The 16,152-nt window shown below is 37.4% G+C and overlaps 1 protein-coding gene across 1 annotated transcript in view; it reads right to left on the reverse strand.

Annotated features, from left to right (window-relative positions):
• Positions 1–16,152, reverse strand: part of MYO16 (myosin XVI) — a 283,087-nt gene that overhangs the window by 16,340 nt on the left and 250,595 nt on the right. The window contains exon 32 of the mRNA XM_084292547.1: positions 5,940–6,098. Coding sequence (XP_084148673.1) covers positions 5,940–6,098 — 159 coding nt within the window. The remainder of the gene's footprint in view (positions 1–5,939; positions 6,099–16,152) is intronic.

The following is a 16,152-nucleotide window of genomic DNA, read 5'->3' on the forward strand; positions in this document are numbered from 1 at the left end:
TCTCATCCGTATACTGTTGGGTTTTTTTGTTTGTTTTTTTGTTTGCGTGTTTTGTGTAATTTTTTACTTATTGTGTACTCTCTGTATGGGAATTAGATAAAAGTTAGCCGTGTAAAAAGCAGTCATCCAATGTAAAAGAGCCAGGCAGTCTCACTCTGGAGACAAGAGAAACAAGCACCTCTGCACAGTGACCTTAGAGCGGGGCTCATGGCCAGCACCTCCCTATCGCTTCTGCTGGAGTGAGAAGACCATTCCCACAGCTCTTACATTAGACTAGGTACCTACCTTTTGGGTGGCTAAAACTAGAGAAGCTGAATCTGGGAATAGATATGTAACTGTGAGATGAAATGAGGTGAATCCTACTGTTTGTGTATTATACACAACGTACTCAGAATTGTGATGGAAACAATTCAAAGTTCAGATGCAACGAATCCTGAACTAATTATGAGATTATGTACTGTACTACCCATAGTTCAGTTTCATGTTCCTGTTCAGTTTCTTGTTCAATCAAGAAACTGCCATAGAAACACTCTATTGAAATACGCTTGTCCTACAAACCTCTATCTTCTGTATTAAAAATGTTTACTTTTTTATTTTGATAAATGAACATTAACTTTTTTATGGTTAGCAATATATGATTTAACTCACGTAAGTGTAAGTTGCATGAAAAATCTCATAAAATAACCTGTTTCTGTGAGAGAAATAAAACAAAAGTTTTAAAGAGAGTGAATGATCCTTATTCTCTTTTGGCCTCTTTCTCGTTTTTAGTTTCCCCCTAATACTGGTGCATCTCCACAACTCTGTAGATAAGGACAGCTGCTTTATTTATATTGTTCTTCTGAATGAAGTTTGTGTAAACTATTTGGAGCTTTTTCTACAGATTCACATCATCTGGACTTCTTTTGGACACATACAGGCAATGAAATGGTGGAAGCCCTGCTTGCAGCTCTGGAGACAGGACCAATCTTGTGAGAACCCAGCATTTCAGTCCTTTTCTGCCTGATGCAGAGAGGACATCTGATCCTGTTCTCTCATTGCTTTGAACTATCCATTATTTTGATTTACAGTTCTTTTTTTTTTAAAGGTATATATTGGAGCTAGGTCCAATACTCATGGTCTCAAGCATTCCAGGTTTGTAAAACATATGTTACCACTATTTTCTTACATTTATTAAAGTCAATAAGCAATCCCTATGCTACAACTGTAAATTTCTCCTCAGCAAAATCATATATTTGTTGACAAATGAGATACTTGAAATAAATGTTTTTATTTATTTGGAATTTCCCCCCAAAATCCATTTTTGTCAACACAAACCAAATCCTTTTTTTTTTTTTTTAATTAGTTTCTGAACTAATAATGTATTCACATGGATTCATTTTGTACATATCTCAAACAACAATAAAAAAATTGTCTACTATTTAACTCAAAATGCCTTTTAAAGTATGTGTTATTAATTTAACTCAAATACAATATATATTGTAAAATATGTGCATGATTCTAGACACCATAAATGAGTGAAAAACTTTCCTAGGCCAGCAATATGCCTTTCCAAAAGATACTGCTTTTGCACTGTATTCATACACTTTAGGATCTATGGTGCATGACAGCCTTGAGCTAATAATAAGGTTATCAATGATTTTCTGTTTATTCCTATGAAAAGCACTTTGATAAGCAGCCTTATCAAGTAAGTAAAGTTTCCATGTACAGCAACAGCACGTCAGCACAGACATGGAAAGCAGAGGCTTGGTGGAGTTTGGAAAGATAAATGGAGTAGTTGATTGAACTCTGAAAGTTTTCCTTTACGTACACCTAAGTAAATATTAGGATACCACAGCTGTGCACTGAATAAGACCTTGCTTAATTCAGCACAAGGTTGGAAGCATCAGTTTAGCAGGGGCAGGCATAGAACAACAAGAAATTAATTTAATGAGAGGTTCAGGCTGGAGCACAAATTATGACATAAAGACTGGGATTTCTTGAAACTACTCTCGAGTTACCCAAAGTAAGTCTAATTGTGATTTTTCTGGAAAAATTCTGCTTTGTAAGGTTACTGAAATCATACATGGTGGTGACAATGACAGCAGGGAATATGATTCAATCAATAATCTATGGCTGAGGAAGTTAAACAAAAGAAATGTATTTCATTATTTTCATGTAATAAGAATACAGCCTTGTCCCAATCAATATGTATCTTCAAACTAGAAATACAATCTTTTACTCACTTGCCTCCATAATGCATTTTCCATGTTACTTCAAAGGAAGGTCCCACAGTCAAACCTTGATCTTACTACTATACTTCCTTCTTCCCATGCCTGCTCTGCTCTCATATGCTCCTCTTACGATCCTTCAGATAAATGGCTTGCATCTCAAAATTGCTGAGATCTAGAGCACTGGACATCTGGAGGTGCTTCTGTGGTTCCAGAGAACCTCTAGTCTCAAAGGCTCCACTTCCCCAGAACAGGGGGGCCTGCACCTCCTGACCTCCAGCATATTTTCCAATTCAACAGCAACATCAGAGATGCTCTGGATCTTTACAACTGTGACCACAAATCATAACCCAAATCTTCTACCTTTCTCAATGATTCTGTATCCACACACAGGTTCGATCTAGTGATAAGCTCCACTCGACACATTGGTTGCTACAGTGTAAAAGAGGCATCACCAGCAAGGGCAAGAAGGTGACATAAGACTCTGCACTCAATACCATGTAGCTTGTGTCATGGGGACATAACCCTTTTCTGTCAGGTTGTCTGCTGTGACACTTCTCCCATTCTATGTGCAGATGAGAACCTGTGGCCTAATGTGCTAAGATTTGGGGTTAAGTTTCAAAAAAAAAATGTACTGCAAACTGTAGTCCACTGGTGACCTGCTTAGACAGAATGGATACCTTCTTGACAGATGAACTTAGATGAGATTAATCCCCTCACCAAAATAATGCATAGGGCTCTTGGGGAAACAGACAGGTTCTTGACAGCTACTCTTATGCTGATCAGCATAAACTAGACAGTGACTCCTCTCATGTGTATCTCCTCACCACGAACACGGGACCCCGGTTATAACTGGAGGGAAGAGGATATAACCAGAGAGGCTTCCTTTGAGGGACAGCAGGGTGCCAATGGAGCTGTATACATGCATGGCACGGTGTGAAGTGCATGCTTGTACGACCATTGGGCAGGATGCAGCCCAAGCCAGAGTCCTTTGGTCCAACAGGACTGTGTCATCTGTAGAGTTTTCAGTTGGATCACACTGGGTTAAGTGCCTCTACAACACAATCCACTGGGGGTAAAAAAGTGTCATGTATAGCATAAAAGATTGCTATAAGGTTTATAACTACTCTTTGTGCTTGGACAAGAAAATAGAAGAAAGAAAAAAAAAAAAAAGCTTTCTTTTAGAACAAAACTGTAGATACGGAAAGTTTGTGGAAGAAAACTAAAAAAGTACTCTGTACTACTTCTACAGTACAGAGCTGTAGAAAACTGTTACTACTAATATTAAAGATAAACTAAAGAAGAAGAGGATTACTTTACATAAAATGAAAAAGAAACTTCTATTAAAATTCCAAGCAAACAGCAGTGCCAGATATTAAACTCAGCTTGTGAAAGCAACACAGCATTAATCTATTTGGAAGCTGAGCCAGCTAGCTTTTTAGCTGCTTACTAATGGTTTTCTAAAGAATTCATCAGGTTAGAAGATTAACATCTTGGTCAAGTTGATTATCCTTATCACCATAGTGACTTTAAGTTTCATGATGCTTCAGAGAAGTGGTGCTGACACTTTGCTTCGTTCATGAAAGCAAAAGACTAGTCATATTTAAAAAGTGTCTCTGTATTAACTCACTTGAGTAACGCATGAATCTGGATTTTAGTTTTAACAATGAAAAGTAGAGTATACAGTTCCACTGTGTAACAGTGGGAAGCAAATTATTATATGCTCAAGGGTTTTGTAATCTCAGCATCAACTACTTAATAATACATTTCAAGTTTTATTTTCCTAAAAACTAGCTTGTATACACTAAAAGAAATAAAAAAGTATTTAACATGGAAATATCTTATGACACATTAAAAAATACTAGTGTTACCTAGAGATATCCGAAAAGACAGATTTTGAAATCATGATGAATCCTGGAAGGAATACTTTTTCTTTTAAGCAAACTGGCAAGCTGTTTTTCAGGTCACGTAATCTAAGTACACTAAAGTTTTCCATATTGTTAATTCTTTCAATTATTATTAATGCTATCTAGAAAACTAGAATTATGTACAACAAAATTTATTTTTTGATTTTGTTCTGTATCAGGGTAAAACTAAAGCTTTTCTAGAACAGTCTGATAGACAAAATGTAGATTTGAGCCTTATAATATCGCAAATAATGTTAATTCCTTACCCAGTAGGATACTGCAAGACCTAAAGGGACATTTTTTCTGCTCATAGTATACAATAAATACCAAAAACATTCCTTACAAAAGCTGCATCAAAATTGGCAATCTTCCATTGAAACTTTGAGTTTGATGAATCAGTGTTTTTTAATGGAAAAAAATATCTTACTGGAAAATTCCACTGCACGACATTGCACCTTTATGATTAAACTTTCCATTTACAAATAGTTTAAAAATAATTACTTTATGCATAATAGATACTGTGTATTATCAATAAGAATAGCCCTGGCTACTAGCAGTTGCAAATACACTAATAAAAAACACCACACAAATAATTATAAGCACCCATCTCGCCTACTAGTTGGCCTTTTATTCAAGCAACAACCATTTATTTCAGTAACTGCGATCATTTACTAACTTAACTATAATCATCACAAATTATAAACATAAATCATCACTTCATTTCTAAGCTGAAAGAAACACAGCTCTTGTGATTAAACTCCCAGTTAAGGGATCTGGGGATAAAATGGTTGCTCTTATAAAAATCTGATCTCCCACAGGTCCCATTAGGACATCAGAATATATGATTAAAATCCTACATAGAAAGGAATCAAAGCCTTGCTCTACCCACAGATTTTGTGTTGCTGTAACAGTCTGACTGTTATACATACCGAAAATATGTTCCCTCCTCCCTAAATTGTTATATTGATACAAATGGGGAAAAGTTATAATGGACAAAGATGTCTTTTTCTTCTATTACAGTGCGTTCCCAGTTCCACGCAGGAATGAATGCACCTTTACACTCCTGTAACTCAGACTGGAAGAATTTTTTGCTTTGATTATCAGAGAGAACAGGAAGAGTTATTTTGGCAGAATAAATTTTATTGTGAAAAAAAAAAAAAAAGAAAAAAGAAAATTATTTAATTTTGAAATGCTTCATTTCAAATAATAAACCTTGATTTTTTCATTTCAAAGCTTTTGCATTTTTTATTTTTTTGACAAAACACTTGTTCCTCCACATCCCATTGAAATAAATACTTTCTATTTGTCTTATTGATATTCATACCATACTTGTGTATTTGTATGATATGGTTTTACGTAATAGAGGTGTTATATCCTTAGGATTATGTTTATAGGACCTTGAAAGATTTCATTTGGTCATTGCTCTTGCCCCATTTTGATCATCTTATTGCAATTATAAACAATTTGCCATTCACTAGCAAGGCACTTGCACCAGTGGGAGATCCCGATTTTCCATTTTCTGTTCAATTTTTATTGATTATAGGGTCAAAAGTCTCAAATCTCTGTTCTCCATGCCTTGGGTTACTTACAGACTTGGAGCTGAGGTAATTACAAATTCCTCAACAGAAGTTGTTTTATTTTCTTCACATTCAGCTTTTATTGGAGAGGGGCTTATCAGTTCATACATATGAAGTTAAGCCAGTTCCAGAAACACAGATATTTCACAACTGAGGAGATCCAGCTTGGCTATATCTTAAAAAGCTCATTGAAAGATGCACTTCAGCAATTTTACGTTAGAAGAGCTTTGGGATTAAAAAATGCTTACCATTTGATACTGAATTTCCATTTTCAGCAGTCACAGAACTGGACAGTGGATTAGACGACTGAGTTCCATGGTTATTTGCATTTTTATCCTGGGTTTCTGATCCAGTATCTGATGCATTTGGATCTTCCCTGCTCCTCAAGTTTAGATTAGTTTCAGCACCTGTCACAGAGAAAAAGCTTGTCAGCTTCCTATTTGCTACTGGCTTTTGCACATAAGTAGACAAAACTAATACAAAGAAACCAAATTTATCAAATTACTTTACTTAATCACTACATTCACTACACCGGTCATAAATGTGGAAGATTTAAGTCAATGATTTTTGCAGGGTTCTTCTTTGTTCCACCAATAGCTGTCTAAAATTTATGAAATTGAAAGGCATTAACAAAATTTCATTTGTACTCTTCTCTTTACACATACATCAGCTGATAAAACTCAACACATGTTTGTGTTGACCCTATTTCAGGTTCCATGTCTATGTCACAGGAGTTCATACACTGCTGTCATCACTGCAATGTCTTTCACCATTGTATTAGGTGATATGAGCACCAGCTATAACATGGCTTTATTTTGTTTCTCTTATTTCTAAGAAATGAAATGGCCTTTAATACAAAACCATACGTAGCAAGATTCCTGCCACCAGGGCCTCCATGTGGGCACTATTTACCATGTGTCGAGGCTCTCCAGCCATCGTCACTTTCTATAACGTTCCAGGTTTTCACGTTAAATTTTTTTTTGCCTTCTAGTTAAATTTCTTCAAGATACCAAGAGGAGCCCTGATCCTGTAGGACATCACAGGCTGCATACAATGCACAAGTATTTCTCCAAAAAGAAGGGCAAAACTCTTCTCTTCTTCCCCCTTTGACTGATGGCACATCTCCACAAAGCAGAAGAGCTCACCACAAAGTGCCCTGAGCTGGCCCCAAGCTTGCTAGGCTTTGTCAGCCCCATGTTCAGCCATCAGGCATGCCATGCAATGCTTTCCACTGCAGTTCAGAGGCTTAAGGGGACTCAGAGCTGGGAGACAAGACCATGAATGAATGGGGATGGCAGGAGAGAGCCCTACTGCATGTCTGGCATCCCAGGCTATGCTTACTCTGCCCTCTGTGGAAGGGCTGATGAGACTGCGTTAAATGCTGCACTGGCAAGGCTATGCACTTTCTGGTGGATTTCTGTCTCTTTACTGTCTTTACATAAGTTTGGTGGTGAACATATATACACCCTGTTTCCTTGCCATAATGAGGTTTCTTTCAGAGAAGACAAAGATGAATTCTGTTCCCTCTTTGGCTAGCTGCATTTCAGCTTCCCTAACTCCCTCCACCCCCTCTGAGAGCTGGCGTTAGCTGCGGGTCTGACGCACAGTCGCTGACACGGGAGCAGAGGCCCTCATTTAGCACTCTAAAATGGAAATATTTCCTCTGTGACAGCTCTCAAAGAGCTATTCTTTGCTTTTGGTTGGGTTTTCTTAAGCCTTGTCATAATAACAGCAACAACCAACGAAGGTCAAAAGACTAGCTATTAAAACCAGCGTTATAGCATTTATCCATACTTCCAGTGACATCCTCAGCTCTCCCAAAGATGCAATACATCCTTGTAAGTCCTAAGAACATGAGCATTTTTCAAGGGAAAAGGAAAAACACTTCTTCATCAGGTAACAGATACTTTGCCTGCAGATTTTCAAACCTAATGCTGAGTGCATGGTCAATTTTTCATTTTCATGCCTTAACTGAAAAAAAATCTTGGGTTATAAAGCACTAACATTTTAAAAATGAATTAACATGAAAACTATACTTCCAGTTTGGTTGACTTGAAATGTTTCCTTTCATTGAAAAGGGCTTTCTTAGCTGTGTTTAGCCTTCAGTTATCTAACTCTGAATCTTTCTTAACATTTCCTTTTCTAACAAAAAAAGCTGTTTTGAAAAGTCAAAAAGTTCATTTCCAAGCTGTCAGAATAAAACATTTCAATGTTTTTTTATTCCCTTCCTTGCCCTCATTCCCTGATCCTTATTTGCTGCCAGATCTGATTGGAGTGTTTCAGTGGTGCTGTTTCATAAACTGCATATTTAGGCAAATGTGCTATGCACTGAAAAAATTAGGCCAGCTCTACCCGCAGTAACTGATTTGGGCAGGCGGTAGAAAGGGAGTCTGAGCTAGAAAATGCATGCAATACAATTATAAGAGCATGCCTGACTTAGCTTTTGTACAAGCAAGTTGACTGAAAAATGCATCTTTGCAGCTTGTATTAAATTTGTCTGAAAAGGAAATGTCGCTTTCAGATGTTAATAGTCAGTGCACTTGCCTATAGATCATCATCCACCTACATAATTATTGTGCCACCTTTTACATAAAGAGTCTCAGGGGAAGTGGCTAGGATCCTTATTTTTCTTGATATCCAAAAGATGTATTGATTTGCCTGACATCTGCAATTCATTTGATTATTGAAGTGGAAAGACATTTTCTTGCATTTCTACTTTGTAGAAGTCTTTTGTTTTATAGGTACATTGATATCTTTTCATAGCATTCATGAAGCAGTCTTGGGGGAAAAAAAAAAAAAGATTATCTTTTCTTTATTGTATGTATAAGATGAAATACTACAAAACATTGTGGATAGCTGTTATTGAGCTAAAATATCATCATAAATTGGCAGAAACAAGTAGTGGACAAATATGCAACGTATCTGTTGGGACAGCTATCTAAATAAAGATCTGTTATTCCATTTGCTCTATTCAGTCATTGTAAGAAATGCACATCTTCATTTGCTAAATAAAAGAATCTTACAGGGAAAATACACTCCACAGTGCCTTACTTCCTTTCTCTCAGAGGTGAGAAAGAAGTCCATATTTTGTTTCAAAATAATCTGGATTATACAAAGTTACTTGCACTAATTTTCAATATAATGGGCATCTTCAGCTCCTTCTTGAAGAAGTCATGTGAGTCTTTGGAAGAATGTAAACATATACATTGGCTAACTTCTAAAAGACTCCTGGAGAAGCTGGAGTTTATCCCTAGCAAATAATAATAATAATAGTAATAATAATAATAAAATCTTTATTTGTTTGGGGTTTTGTGTAAGATGGGTGATTTTTTCAAGAAAATCTTTTCTATACATAAGATAATAAGAGAACGTTTTAGTCAGGTATAACCAGGGTACTGTCCCTTGCTGCAAAACTTATATTGGGCAATCCAGGCTGGAAGGAACCTCAGGAAGTCCCTAGTGAATTCCCTGTGACTTTATCTTCTGCTCTGGGGTATCCCTCTCTGCTGCCTCCCCACTACTAAAATTTCTCTGAGACAAGCATGTCTCCTGACTTTCTGTCAAAACAGCTCTGTTCCACATCATGTACCATTGCACAGTGAGCAACTATAAAAGATATATGAAACACTGTTAACTCTGAAGACTTACAGGAAAGTTCCCCGATTCTAATTTTATCCATCAAATATTGGTCAGAAATTCACTTCACTCAGTCATCTCAGTCATCTGATATAAAAATTTAGACATTTCTCAACATTAAAGTCAGCTTCCCCCTACTGCCATGAATCCCTGCAGAAACAAGTATGCACTGCTCTCTCATCCCTTATCAACTTTCTGGAACTATAATAAATACATATGGAAAAAACAATATTTCTTACAGTTGTACATCTTCACCAACCCAAGCTTTTTGTGCAGACTTGTACTCTTATGTTCTCACCAAACGGGTGGATTATCTGCTAAAAGTTTCCACTATTTTTTAATATATATGTATACATATATATAGATTTTAGTAACAGAATCTGAGCAGTTGCCAGCCATTTGAATGTTACTTGAAGAGTCATCTGTGCCTACTTGTGAGAGACTAGCTACAGAGAGGTATCAGCTTTAAGAGCATGGTGGGAGTTCATGATTATAAAAGGAATGCAAGCTTCAAGTGAAAACCTACAGACTGTTTGCAACAGTGAACAGCATTTGGATTATTATTCTGGCAAACTCAACTTGCCAAAAAGGTATCTCTGACTCAGTCAAATTCTGCTCTGACTAATCTTGCAGTTAATGAGGATGTATGGACTATGAGGGTGCATGGACTGGGGACATAATTTGTCCCACAATTGCAGCATAGTTAATAACTGGAAGCAATGTCATGTACAGTGCTTTTAATCACAGTACAACAAATCAAAGTGTAACAATTATTTCCTTTCAAGCAAGCTCCATATTCCAATAAACCCATAATTAATTATATCAACAGTACTTGAAAAGTGTAAAAGGAAATGAATACAAAAGAGGCAGCTTGTGAAATCTGCATTTGCATGCTAGTCTCAATATTCCTGGAAGAGACAAAGTTTAAAACTCATAAGGCATTGAATGAATATTAGCTTCACTTTAGAAAAAAGTCAGAGTATAGCAATCATGGACATGATTTAACATAACTGCTTTTTTATTTTATTTTTCGAATCATTACCTGTCATTTAAAAGAAATCCAACACACTGAAAGTCTACGTGGAATAACTTCTTGTCAAAAGAACAATGTGAATTCTTTTAATTGAGCTATGATTTCCAAATATTATACTATAAATCTCTCTCTTTTTTTTTTCTTTTTTTTTTTTTTTTCTTCTCAAACATAAAATGTAGGATGCCAAGCACTGCAGTTATTTCATAAGTAGGATTTAGGTTGAATCAATGCTGTTATCACCAAATTAGAAAATGAACTAGTATAGGCTCTATTCAAATGACAGATTAAAGTGCAATAGTGAAATATTTTGAGGACCTATGATTTTTTATAAGGAAATTATATCTTTAGCCTATTTAATAAAGTCTAAAGCAAAGTATAAATTGATGATTGATATCAGCATTCAGGTGGAATCAACATAGACTTTTTTTTGCAGCAAGGCATGAAAAAACAGTATGTTATTAAAAGCCCAGCAGTAACTAACCTGGTTGGATTGTAATTGACTTTTCTGCCAATGCCCTTTTTTTTTTGCTCTCCTTTCTTTAAAAGCAGGCATATCCTTAGCTTATGTTCTTTTTTCAAATACTTCTTTTAACATTTAGTGCTCATTTACAGTCTGACTGAAAACTCATTAATAACAACAGAAGGCCTCCACTGCTTCCAGTAGGCTTTGGATCAGATTCATGCTTACCTTGGATGCTTTGTGCAGCACTGCCAAAGCATGACGGGATTCATGATATAGGGTAAATACAGACAGCCCCTTGCTTTGTCTGCCCTGGTAATTTTAATGTGCTCACAACTGTTCTCTGGCCCTGAGGCAAATGGTAAGAGACCCATGTCTAAACTATTAAACTTTCTTGCCCTCCACAGCAGAGAAGCTGCATCCAAGCTGTCTAGTGGGAATAGACCCTGGCCTGTGCCATTTCCTGAACCATGCTCAGATTTGTCTGGAAGGGAACCAGCCTTCCAGGTCCAAAACCTTGCCAGGTTTTGGACTGCTCTAACACCAAGAACCCAGATGACTGAGCTGCCATACCCAGGACATTCCCTGGCATTGGCTCATCTACTGAAATAGACATAGTCCTTTGCCTTGACTTGCTTTCAGAAATGAGTGGTCAATATTGAGTTCATCTTAGAAAAGAAAAGACAAAAAATGAACCTCGGACAGGTCGGGGCTAGTGGGGGCACTAAACAACTGCTTGGTCTCTACTAGGTAAAAGTTTTGTCTTCACTTGTATTAGTCCAGTCTCTAATGATACCGGGGGAGCAAGTCTCCCAAGTTTTGCATTAATGTAAATGGAAGTCATATGGTCTATGAGGAGGTTATACCCCTCTTGATATGATCCATCTGATTTGACTTTTATCTGGATCAGTTTTTCAAGGTACATGTTCTGTTTCATTAATTAAACAGTGAGCTTAGGCTGAGTTCTCAACTGAGGAATTCCACTGTCACAAGCTAAGCTGGATGTATTTGTCCTAAACTAGAAACAACCTCTGCCCTGGTCCACAAAGATCAGCTCCATAAATCAGAAACCACCAATACTGTAGAAAAAGCTCAATAGCTTTTACACATAAGAACCAATCCTACAAAAGTGTATGAGACAATAATGGAAGTAAGTATACAAAAAAGGAGGAACTAGTCCCCCTTCTTGTTTATTGTCTGGAAAGAAATAAAAATAAAATTAAATAAAAACAGGATAATGTCTAACATTATTTCTTAATTCTTGAAAAACATGACTTTCTGTAACCAATAATCAATATATGGCTTTAGTTATCAAGATGCATAATCATCCACCCTGTACTAGCAACTGTGAAAGACAGAAAATGTATTCTGGTAGATAAATTAATTTAATACTGGAGGAGAAGCTTTTTGTTCCTGATCTTCCATGGAATCCAAAAGCTAAATAGCTTGATTTCCTTGAAAACTGTGGCTGGCGTCCAGCAAAATGAAAATTTCAAGTGAAGCAGCTTGTCACTGTACACATGAATAAGTAAGAACCGATGGATCTTATTAACTAGCATACGAAAGACAGAAATGTCTGAAAGACATTGCAGACAGAAGGGATTCTTGATCTGTGCCCTCATTCTTTCTTGGGAGAGTCTGGAGTATACAAAATCCTAGCAGCCAACCATGAATATTTGTTACATTTCCTGTGGTAACTGGACACTGTGAAGTGTGGGAAATAAAGGATGATGACTGCACAAATTACACAGATATTTTCTGACGAAGGAAAGGGAGAGGTGGGTTACATAAGAGGAGGTCATTTTATTTTGGTGCCAGTGTTTATCACTGTGTTTTGTTGCACCTTGGCAATTTCACTTGGCATTTCCTGTTTTGCTCTGAACTTACTGCTGAGACACTGCTTGCCAGTGGAGTTTGCTAGCTACCCTCAGCACATGTTGTCTTGGGTGTCCTTTTGCTGGATGAATGCATATTGCTTCAGATTAGCTCAGTTTACTCACATGAAGTCACACTGTGACCTGCTGTAGCATGACTGTTTACTTTGTCTGCTGAGAGCTGGAGGCAAACAGATGCATCTTATTTGCTGAAAGAAATGGAGCAGGATGAAAACTGTCAAGACAGGATTCCCCCAGCCTATTAGCGTGTATTGCCTGTCTCGCCCTCATAGCTGTGCTGCCGGCTGCCGCTGCAATAATTATTCATTGATTTATTTCATCTCACAAAGCCTGCCCTTGTAGCACCAATTGTCTGGGATTTCCCCCCAGTGATGCTGCTGCCTAGGATAGGCAGCAATGCATTTGTACTGTTGCTTCCAGCACCCTTCTCTTTGAGCTGCATAAACGGAGGTATTACAAACCACTCCAGAAATCTTGTTCTTAAATGAAGCACGTAAATAGAGCATGAAGGAAACACACAACTCCTGCTTTGCTCTGGGAAGACATACTTGTGGAAGCTCTGTATAAGTACCAGAAAGCAAAGAGAGGAGACATAGGCCATGAAGATCTTGAACTGACTCACTCTGCTTGAGATGAATTGCTCCTCTGAAGAACACTGTTGGTGTAATACTGGTCAGAGCTCAGAAGATAAGGCTGGTAGTGAGAAAGCAGTTGCTGAAGCACCTATAGGAAATCCTAGATCTGAGTAAGCCCTTAGGAACCATCAGCTCAAACACTTTTTTTGTATATCACTTTAGATCAACAGAAACAGTACACCTAGAATTGAAAATGTTTGAAAGGTTTCTCCAGCTTTTCTGTCTGACAGATTCATGTTGGTGGGAAGATAGTGCTCTAATTTTACACTGTTTTCAGCAATCACTACAAGCTACCAACTTTTCACTCCTTCGTAGAAGTAATGCTTGAGACACTGCTGTGCCAGGCAAACTTTCAGGGTTGGTGAAGGAAACTGTAAAAGCACCTTCTTTCCCAGTCTGGAGGACTCTGGATCATCTGAGATAGATCAGTTCCCATCATGAGACAAAGAATATTGCTGCTGAAGGGAAGAAAACTACCTTCTTAAATATTCATCACTGATAAAGAATATCTGGACAGACTGACATATCTCCTGCTTGATAGCATCTGAGCAAGAATTTGGAATGTCTTTTAACGCATAGACTCAAGGCAGCATACATTTTTCAGAGAAGGGGGGTTTCATTTACCCTATCATCTCTAGATACTGATCTCTGCGGGCCTTTCTGAGGCTCCAACACCAACCACAGAGGGCAAGAAGGAAGGCAGCATTGCCTAGGACAATTTCCTGCCTCAGGAAAAGCATCTCTTCCCCCTGTGTTCCCCACCTTTTCAAGACTAATATGGAAAAGAGTAGCTGATTTTACTCTGTAATAGTTTTGTTTACTGTGAGGTGTGTTGATTGGCTCACCAAAGAGGCTATTTCTTGTGTTTGTGTGGTTAATCAACTGCTGCTGTGCTGGAAAAGGAGGAGGCAATTTGGTAAGAAACACAGCTTCCCTTTTTTAAACTGTTTTCTTCTAACTAATGTGGATGCAGCAGTTCTTTTTGAAGACAGGCATTTAAGTTTGTTTACTTTTGTGTGTGGTATCTCAGTAACAGAACAGCCATTACTGCTGGGCTTTAGCTGCTGTTGGAAAGAATTATGTGATGAGACACTGTCTCAGCCTTCCTCCCCCTCGAACACAGTTGCAAATATTGTGAAAATAAACAAACAAAAAGAAAAACAACAAACAAATAGACAGGGATTTGCCACTGCCAACAACATCACATCAGTTCTGTTTACTTTTCCCAGAGAATACTTCTACAGATTTTTCAGAATCTCTCTCATAAGAGCTCTGGCACCAACTGCAACACAGAAGTCCTAGACTAAGTGACTGCATTGGGCAGATGAATTGTTTGAGCAGGTCCTGAGGGAGAATCCAAGGAATCCAAGGAATATCCAAGGAAAATCCAAGGAATATTTTTGGATCACCTGTATTGTCAACCTTCCCACTATATAGACACAGATATTCTGGAAAACCTCTGGACAACTTTTGCGATTTGTTTTGGAAGTGAACTTCCCAAATAAGAATTGAATTTGGATATACTTCTTTAGCTTGTTTTTAAGTTCATTTTGAGGGATACAGAGATGGTCAGTGTCACATCCACAATCTTAAGGCAGGACCATATGGATATATCACAGATGCAGTGTGGTAAGTATCCATCCTGTATAGAAATACAGCCAACCCGTGGCTAAAAACTATCACTTCATTCTACTGATATGTCAGCATCATTATATGGGGACCAGCCCTGAAGGAAAGAGATAGAAGAAATAATGAAACATTAAATGTCAGTTCATGAGTCCCGTCAAGAACTTTGGGTCATCACTGATGTGCTGGAGTCTGTGCCATCACAATGGCATTGATCTTGTATATCTGAGCCAAAAAGTTTAGATGCAGCTTGGTTTGTTTGTAACAGGCACAAACATGTCTTTGGTTTCTGTGCAGACATACCCCTAAGTGACATCCTGACCACTGCTGAAATGGCCACTCTTGAACTTAGCCAGGACCAAAACAAGTCAAAATGCTTTACTGTTAACATTTTCAGTACGAAAAAATTCAGCATCTGTGATGCAAACCATTTCGATACTTTCCAAACATTTTCAAAAGAGTTGACATGAAAGAATGTTTATTTCTGCACAGAATTTCAGAATGCTTGATTTTCATTCCAGGGCAAAACAAAAATAAATGTCACAATCTTGACATTTTCTGTGAAATGGAATTACTGCTCTTTACTTAGGCTTTATGCAAAATATGATTTAATGCTGAGATGGATATAAATAATTAAAAGCATCTGAACAGATTTCTTACTCAAATTGAGAATTAGAGACTTTCATTAAAATGAGTGTTCAAATTTCATTCTCCACTATGTTCCAAATACCCATAGTCCTGTAAAGTCAAGAGATACGATGTTTACTGCCAAATATCTAATATTCTTGGTTGGTCTTAGGAATGAAAATGTGCTAGAATTCAATTTGCTTGTTCTCTCAGATATGACTGATGTCTCACATTAATGTACCTTTGTTTTACAACTGGTGATGCAGTTGTTCCTAATCAAAGTCCTTCATGGTTGTCCACATCGGTTCACACATAAAAAACACTGAAGACTGTTTATTATATAAAGAAGCCCACAACACTGTCACTTGTCAACTTTTCAAACCAGTGCTGAATTTGGAACAATGATATTGCATCAGATGGTGAAGAATCTACATTGTTATGAAAATAAGAATCCTGTAAATCTCCACCTGAAGGACTGAAGTCACTATTACATGTGGGATATTACTAAAATCCATGGGCTTGAAACACCCTAAGTTGAACCAGACTGGT

Source organism: Netta rufina (assembly GCF_964035555.1).
Source record: "Netta rufina genome assembly, chromosome: 1".
Classification (NCBI taxonomy): Eukaryota; Metazoa; Chordata; class Aves; order Anseriformes; family Anatidae; genus Netta; species Netta rufina.